Raw genomic sequence first — 8815 nt, forward strand, 5'->3', positions numbered from 1 at the left:
ACACAGACAGATGAGGGGGCAGGTGCGAAGAATTGTAAAAACTTTTCATCAAATTTGAATGTAAAAATTGGCATCAAATTTGGAATTAGCACGTTAAAATGCCTTAAAATGGGCCATTTGAGCAAGAGTGTTGATGCTATTATTGTAGATTCACATGGAATCACTGCAACAACGATGAGTGTGTGCATTAACAGATAATTTCCCCTTCTCTACAAATTTGAAGACACTTCATGAGAAAATGGAAACAAATATTTGATGCAGTTCGGTGTTTTAAATCTTGAATTAAGTCTTTGTGGTCCGTGGCCACAAAAGGTATCACAAGGGGGGTCCGTGGTGAAGAAAAGGTTGAGAACCCCTGCTCTAGACTGACGTTAGTGTTTTCCAGGGGCCAAGCACCGCTCGTGTCAGCACTTGTGCCCTGCCGAAAGGCTGCAACCCTCGGAGGAGGCACCGCTCTCCGCTCCCCGACACGGTGCCTTTTTTTTTTTTTTTTTTTTTTTTTTGGCGGGGAGCGTGGGGGGTTGGCGGAACAAATCTGTGAGAATGGTGAGAAGGAGAGCAGGGAAACCGTGCGATCCCCGCGAGGGACGGTGCCCCCGAAGTACTTCCTGCTCATCGTTACACAGCACTTTTTCCACAGCCGCTGGGCCTTTTTGTTGGGGCTTTTTTCGCCCTTTTTGGTGGCGGCGGCGCCGCGTCCCGCCGGCAGGGCCCGGCCGCGCGGGGCTCAGCCCACCGCGCGCTGCCGCCGCAGCGCCCCCCGCCGGGCACGCGCCCACCCCCCACCGCCCGCGCCACGGGGCGGAGAGGCGGGAAAGGGGGGGAGGAGGGGGAGGGCACCCGCCGCGCATGCGCGGCGCGGCGCTGGGCATATAAGCGGGACGCGGGCGGGACCTCCCTGTGGCGGCCGGAGGTGGACGAGGGGACCCAGTGGCCTGGACCGGACCGACGCAGAGAGCAGCGGCAGCGCTTAGCTCAGCTCGCTGTTTAGCCGCCGGCCCCGAGCCGTCGCCCTGCGGACCCTGAACCGTCGCCCCGCCGACCTCCAACCCCGACACCGAACCGTCATCATGGTGAAACATGTAGAAAGCCTGGTGAGTCCGTTAAGCGCCTGTCGCGGCCGCTGGCGCCGGGCGGTGCGGGCCTGTCGCGGCCGCTGGCGCCGGGCGGTGCGGGCCTGTCGCGGCCGCTGGCGCCGGGCGGTGCGGGCCTGTCGCGGCCGCTGGCGCCGGGCGGTGCGGGCCTGTCGCGGCCGCTGGCGCCGGGCGGTGCGGGCCTGTCGCGGCCGCTGGCGCCGGGCGGTGCGGGCCTGTCGCGGCCGCTGGCGCCGGGCGGTGCGGGCCTGTCGCGGCCGCTGGCGCCGGGCGGTGCGGGCCTGTCGCGGCCGCTGGCGCCGGGCGGTGCGGGCCTGTCGCGGCCGCTGGCGCCGGGCGGTGCGGGCCTGTCGCGGCCGCTGGCGCCGGGCGGTGCGGGCCTGTCGCGGCCGCTGGCGCCGGGCGGTGCGGGCCTGTCGCGGCCGCTGGCGCCGGGCGGTGCGGGCCTGTCGCGGCCTTTCTCAGCTGCGCAGGCCGCGGTGAGTAGCGTTTCTTCCTCCGTTCAGGGTGTGGCGGCCGCCGGTCCCGGGCGAGGCAGCCCTGGCCTTTCGCCCTGGGAGGGGAGGGGGGGTGGGAAAGGCGGCGAGGTGAGCATCGTCTCCTGGGCGGGAGGAGGGGCAGCGGGCCTGGCCTGCTGCCCTTCTGGTGCTCCTGGGCGCCGGCAGGAGCTGGGGCGAACAGGTGCCCCTCCTCGGCCGCCCTGGACCCTGGTGAGGCCTTTGCCAGCCGAGGCGGGCTGGCGGGTGACAGCCCGTGTGCTCTGGGACACGTCTGGGTCCTGGGTCTGCCCGGGCAGGAGCAGCCTGTCTCACTGCTGCGGCAGAGAAACGTGGGGATACACTCACACCAAGGGGAGGGAACAAATACTCATACGACCTAAGGCTTCAGATAGTCCTAATGAGAAGGGAGATGATGTAATCTCACATTATGACAGATCGTTGTTCATTTCCCTTTTAACATCTTAACAAAACGTCATGTTTTATTTCTCAAGCTGGTAACAGAGTACTGCAGTATCTTAATTTAGAAGTCCTGGCTCACCTTACATACTACTGGTGTGTAGGTGACCAGGTGGCTTTCTTAGTAGAGATCAGTGCTGTTGTGTTTCTGGATAGGAGTTCATGAAAAACATTAATCCAACTTTCCTGACTTGAAAGGAGTGACTAGAGCCCATTCCTGTACTTAAATAACAGGTATTGCTGGCATAAGTATTTCCCTTGTTACAGTGCTGTCTGACTTATTCAGTACACTAATGCAGCACCTCATTGTTTGGGTGGTTCTGTGAATGCAAACAAGTCTGTGGCTTTGTGATACAGAATAGTAATAAAGTCTAGACCAACACATGGAGAATACTCTGGTGATGAAATAGTATGTAGTCTTGTGCACAGCAGCTGCTGACATGGTTGATAGCTACCAAATACTCTATTGTTGTCTGTAATTTACGAATCCAAATCTCCAAAAATATTCTCTGGGCAAACTGTGAGCTCCTCATTTTGGGGAAAATCCTGTTGGGATAGTCTTGCATTTGGAACTTGAAATTCAGTTGACGTGTTGGTGTAATCTGACTGTGAGGTCTTGTGAGTGATGCTGCATGGCATCCAAGTTTGTCTTCTAGGTTATAGTCTTTAGTCAGTTCACTCTGGGAAAGCTTTCAGGACCTTTTATCCTAGTTTGGTATTTTTTTAAGTTGCAAGAATAAGCACCTTTGGACCCTGCATCTCTTTACTCTTCCACAGCAATTTTAGTTGATATTAGAGATGACTGATAGGGTAACACCGGATTGTAGTCATGACCAGGTCTCCTGTGTTGTGTGGTGAGTGACCAGCTGTAGGTATTACACCCTCCCACTTTCCCCTTGTTCTGTGCAATAGCAAACCTGAGGTGTGTGGCCATATGATGAACACATCCCAATGCTGCACTCCTTGTTGCAGAATACAGTAATTATGCAGCTGCACAGAAGACAAGAGTAAGAAGGGGATAGTCCAACTGGCAGGTGCAGCAAGTGGAATTGGTAAAGAGCTGGTGATGTTACAGTGCAGAGGTTTTAGAAGTTACACCAAAAAACAAGCTGTAGGATTTGAAGATGGACAGGAGTGAGGCTTGACTGAGGAACTTAAGTAGTTACAGGGAGCAGCTAGCATGGATTGCTGTACAAGGACATTGAACTTTATTGGTGGAAATGGGGTGCTTCTGTGATTGGGGTGCAGAAATGCATACTGTCCCAGTACAGGAGTGGAGGGGAATGCAGAGAGACAGGAAAACTTATGGTTCCCATCTCTTCAGACTGAGAGTCTCTTAAGTGGTGTAGAGCAGGGGTTCTCAACCTTTCCCTCACCATGGACCCCCCTTTTAATACCTTTTGTGGCCGTGGACCACCAAGACAATTCAAGATTTAAAACTCTAGACTGCATGAAATATTTATTTCACTTTTCTCATGAAGGGTCTTCAAGTTTGGAGAAAAGGGAAAACAGTCTGTTAATGCACACACTCCTATCTTCATTGCAATTATTCCTGCTTGCCATGGTCCAGACTAAATGTTTCTGGGCTAGGTGTTCCTCACCCCTGCTTTAAGCCTTTGTGGACCCCCTGTGATGACAGCATACCTGCCCAGGGATCTGCAGACCACGGGTTGAGAACCACTGGTGTAGAGTGTTAGCTACTGATCTTAGAGTAGTCAGTGAATATTCAAGATTCCAGGATGGAAGAACTCAACACATGGAAGCTGTGCTTCTAAAGATAGCTACATTGGGAGGGGAAATGTCTTATTATTAGTGAGATGCAATGCCAGGTGTGTTTGAACTTACAGAAATTTAGAAAGACTTTCATGTAGGTTTATACATAAGAATGCTGGTGCAGGACTCTCTTCTTCCTTGCAAAAAATACTTGTGACCAGTTTGTCCACTCCTGGCTCCTCACCTGCCTGGCATTCCTTAATGGGGGGGGGGAATAGCTTAGAATCAGGTCTCAACTTACTGTGTCTGATTGCAGAAGCTGGTGTTATTTAACTCCTGCACTGCAAAAACTGTGCAGTGGCAGTAACTCTATTGCTCTGTTAGCTGTTGCTGACAGAACTCTAATGCTATGGTCTGTTAAGTTGGGGACAGTAAAGCAGCCATCTTCTAGATGAGTAATCTGAAATGAAGTTTGTAGTAACAGTTTATATTGTGTGGTCTGTATGTGTAGCACTGCTTTTGCTGGTGATGTTACATGTGGGTTCACTTGGCAAAATAAGTAAACTGTATTATGAGGCTGCTTTAGAAAACATGCTGTTGAGTAAACCACACAACATCATTTTGATGTTATCCATTGATTGGAAAAGACCTCGGACTGAAGGAATGTACAAAGGTTCGTGTCCCTTCAAATTCTGCAGAGGAAAGTCTGTCCCAGAAGAAAATGGATGTCTTCCTGCCAAGACTGAAATGTGAAAATGGATTATTTAAAAACCATAAGGATCACATTCAGGGGGTAGCACTAAACAGAGCTGCCAGAGTTGGGGATCATAGGGTAGATGAATTTTTGTCTTATGTTTCCACAATTCAGTAAGTTGGGGTGACTGAGAACTGTGGTCTTCTCTAATTGAAGAGTAAGACACTGGCTGATGCTAGCACTGATGAAAGCAATTCATACTGAAGCTATTACATGGTGATTAACAAATACCTCAGTTAAGTGAAGTGTTTGAGAAGCTACTAAAATGTGTGTTAAGGCTGAGAGCAACCTGATTTTGGGATTAGTCTAAATTGTTTTGGAAAGGAGGGGGGAAATCATTAATATGTTCAATTCTTTTATAGGTGGAATTTGAGAAGGAACTGGTAGCTGCTGGTGAGAAGCTTATAGTCGTTGATTTTTCTGCCACGTGGTGTGGACCATGCACAATGATCAAGCCCTATTTCCATGTAAGTAGCCTTTCTGTTTTTATTGGCAACTGCATTAAAGTTATATATGAATGGTTTTGTGCTGCTTGACAATAACATGGAGGAAACTTCCTTTTGCTGCCTGTGATTGCCAGCATTTTCTTCAAGAGAGAAGTCAGAAGTATTTACTTTAAGACTATTGAGTTAAATATACTGACCTTTGATTATAGCTGGGAGCTCAAACCTGGTTTAACTTCTGCTGTCCTAATGCTTACATGTATCTCGGATCTCTAGGGGTGTAACAGTTGCATTGCCTCAGGAGGTGGGATATTGCATGGAAACAATGTTTATGCTTCTGTACACAGTTACTCTAATCACTCCAGCTTTGTTTAGGTGGCAATGTGAGCTCCTGCTGTAAAGTATGAAATACTGTAGCATCTTACAGCTGAAGGCTGTAAGAAAAGGCCTTTCACCATTGTCTAGGGAGATTTGAGTTTTCTGTGGGAAGTATGTTTGAACAAGTTTCAACAGACTCCACCAGGCATTGGATCAGAAAATGAAATTTTAGCTCTGGTCAGTTGAACAGCTGCCTTAAGTTAAGGCAAGTTTCCCTGGGGGTGTGGGGGGGTGAGCAGCACCAGCCTTACAATTTATATGTAAATTGTTTATATATTTTATATATGTTATATATTATGGAAGAAATGAAGATATATTTATGTTTCTATGTATCTTTATTTCTTCCAAAAAAGAAAGCTTTCCTGGAACACTTAACTGCATAGTTTCTTATGTCATTCCAGAGTTTGTGTGAGAAGTATCGTGATGTGGCGCTGTTCATTGAAGTTGATGTGGATGATATGCCGGTATGGTCTGGGGTGATGCTGAGGGAGGGCAGCTAATGAGTTCCACACAAGTGACAATGAAGAACTTTTAAAAGACCTTGCAGATACTGAAACAAAATGAGTCAACTTTGAGAAGCAGAAATAGGGGTTTAGTACTTACACTGGAAAGAATGATTTTTTTTTTAGAGGATGCCTGAACAAGTTATCTGCACACTTGAAGCCTTATGACATGTGTCAGATAACTTGGGAACACTGATGCTCTGGGAGAGAGTGTTAGTCTAAGGCCTTAAGCTGCTTTAATGCAATCTTACCTAAAACCAGTGGCTCACAACTGGTCTGGTGATCCATCTGGTCTCTCCACTGCTCTTGGCACTGTTTCCTCTTTATGTCCTGAATTAAGTGCAATAATGTCTACTGTACAGCAGTTCCAGCAATGTCAACCAGGTATTTGAACAATGTCAGATTGAAACACAAGAGTTACTGTAGGACTCTTGAGCCTTACAAGTAGGCATCTCTGATGCAGAGGCCTGTTTCTTCCAAACAGTACTAGTGTAGTAAGTGTGATTTTGCTATTGCATTAGTTAAATGCTGAAGGGAGGATCATTCAGGTTTACTTCAGGGAGGTGCTAAGACTGCATTGATTTTGCTAGTGATGGACTTCCAGAAATGCTTTTACTTCATTTTGAGCAGTAATGGCCTTGCCTTATTGCCTAAACAAAAGGCAGCTAGTGAGTCCTAAATTTTAACATCCTTCAGACATGCACAGCTGAAGATTATTTTCTGTCTCTTCCAGGATATTGCTACACACTGTGATGTGAAGTGCATGCCAACATTCCAATTCTACAAGCATGGAAAGAAGGTACATAGGCTCTGCTCCTCTGGAACTGTAGTGGGCAAGCTAAACGCTTGAAGATTGGGAGTGTCAGATACATAGCCTGCTTTCTCTTGATAATATGTTTGTAGCACTGCTGGTGTTAAGACATTGAGAGCAAGCAAGTTCATTTTAGTGCTGTGGCAATTGTAGCATGGACCAACAGTTAACTGATGAGGCAAACCCTATTGTTCACAGGTAGTGAACTGAGTTAGTGTTACAGATCAGTCTGAAAGGCAGAGCTTTGTGGGAGATAAATGGGGTTAGATGTCTGGGTTAAGACTGCAGTCTGTCTGCCTAACACCCTGCATGATCTGGTCTGCCTGATCTTGTCTGTCTACCTTTACTGATCTTGGCTGGTTTTTGTCTCTGGATGCAGCTCATGGTCAGGCAGAGATGTGTGTATGTGCCTGTGGAATCTCACACAGACAGAAGTCTCTAACATGGTTGAATATACACACAGCTAAAACAACTGCTTGGATGCTTTTACGTAGAGGCTGTGTAACCTGTGAAGTGGAGGTCCTGCCCCTGTCAGAGGACTGGACAGACCTCTTAATGCCTGCTCTGCCAGGAGGTGGATGAGACAAAGTGCATACCATGCTCTGATAGCATAGTGGTCTGCCTTTGCAGGGTAGCTGTGAATGTCTATCTGCCTGAACTGAAGAATTGCTGAGCTAAATGGGTTATCTTGAGCTTTTAGTTTGCCAAGCAAGCTGAAGGTAGGCTTTTCTAAAGTAAAACAATGCCTGGATAGAAGTTTGATGGCTGCAGGCAATGGAGTTGTGCCTCTAAAAGTGAGTGTCAGATGTTGGGTAACTTTCAGTTCAATATAGGGCCAAATAATGACTAATAATGAACCTTTGACAGTTTTCTCAGGGTAGACTGTCATGGCTTCATAATGTAATTGGAAGAACTGTGATTGTGATGTGACAGTGTGTGAAAGTGATATGCTTCACCCTGTTGTGTGGCTTTTTTTGGGGTGAGATTGGCAGTTCTTTGGACACATGAGTATCAAGCAAGCAATTTCATGTTCTGTAGTGTAGTCTGCTCTACCTTGCAGCTGTGTAGGTACTAGAAGACAGCCACTGTTTTTGAGAGATTGAACATTGCCTTTGTCCTTCTGCATAAGCTGTGACAAGGACCATTCTTGCAGGAAAAGACAGGTTCAGGGATAGGTAGTCTGGAGTGATACTTCCAGAATTTGATTGATAAGGGTCCTGAGCAACCCAAGGTAACTTTGAGCTACCTCTGCTCTGTGGTGGCTTCCAGAGTCTCTCTTCAAGCCTGCATTTGAGTCTTACACAGCACTGGTTCAGGATCAATTGTCTTTTCCTTTTCTATTTGTAGAAGGCACCAGCAGTGGTAGTCTGGAAGTTAGTCTTGATAAGACTTTTGTCCTAGTTTTTGCATGAGTTGAGTGGGAAATGAATAGATAAACAGCTGCAAAATATTCCCTATTCTGGATGTGAAAAAACTGTAGCAGAATTGAATAGGTGTGTATGTGCCTAGATGCTATGCAACTAATGTTATGAAGCATTCTAAAAATCAATCTCTCTTTACAGATTCATGAGTTCTCTGGGGCCAACAAAGAGAAGCTGGAAGAGACCATTCAAAAACTGGCCTAATCTCCACCCATGGAACACATTGAAACTTGATTGACAAAATTATATCCTGTAACTTTTTTAAAAAAAATCAGAACACAGTGGTGGAGACTATCCTCTTGATCTATGTAACATTAAAGCGCATATTCTTCACTTTTGGCTATTGCCCTCTCTTTGAACATGTGAGGAATTTCATAATGTTGTCAAGGTGTCAGTTTTTGCTGTGTTAAAGGAGGACTGTCTGGATACAATGACTCTTGTCACGTAATCTGATCTATTACTGGGTTATTGCTGGGCATGGAAAGTTGTGTTGCATGGGATGGCAATGGCAGTTGCTTTAGAAGTCTGCTACCACCTTACTGAGGTGGTAGTCACCAGGCTATAATCTGAAGAATGGCAGTCTGGCTTGCAGATACAGAAAGGGAAGTTCAGGATTTGTAGAAAAGAGGGTGATCACTGGGTGGGATAGGCTTTCTTTTGTTACCTCTTTGTAAAGATTCTTTTAAAATCTGTTAAGCTTCATTTTAGACTTCAAAGCTAAAACTTGGCTTATCGTAACATA

At 47.2% G+C, this 8815-nt stretch overlaps 1 protein-coding gene across 1 annotated transcript; it reads left to right on the forward strand.

The window, feature by feature from the left end:
- Positions 1-867: 867 nt before the first annotated feature.
- LOC141973568 (thioredoxin-like) lies at positions 868-8406 on the forward strand. Its single transcript, XM_074932290.1, has 5 exons — positions 868-1094; positions 4880-4984; positions 5740-5802; positions 6575-6640; positions 8215-8406. The coding sequence occupies exons 1-5, from the start codon at positions 1071-1073 to the stop codon at positions 8275-8277; spliced, it is 321 nt and encodes a 106-aa protein (XP_074788391.1). The 5' UTR covers positions 868-1070; the 3' UTR covers positions 8278-8406.
- Positions 8407-8815: the final 409 nt, after the last annotated feature.

The sequence above is a fragment of the Athene noctua genome, chromosome Z (genome assembly GCF_965140245.1).
Source record: "Athene noctua chromosome Z, bAthNoc1.hap1.1, whole genome shotgun sequence".
Classification (NCBI taxonomy): Eukaryota; Metazoa; Chordata; class Aves; order Strigiformes; family Strigidae; genus Athene; species Athene noctua.

Excerpts from the sequence above, each read along its gene's own strand:
- LOC141973568 (XM_074932290.1), top strand. The coding sequence starts at position 1,071 with ATGGTGAAACATGTAGAAAGCCTG. Across the intron at positions 4,985-5,739 it reads TGATCAAGCCCTATTTCCAT|AGTTTGTGTGAGAAGTATCG; the intron begins GTAAGTAGCCTT and ends ATGTCATTCCAG. Across the intron at positions 5,803-6,574 it reads TTGATGTGGATGATATGCCG|GATATTGCTACACACTGTGA; the intron begins GTATGGTCTGGG and ends TGTCTCTTCCAG.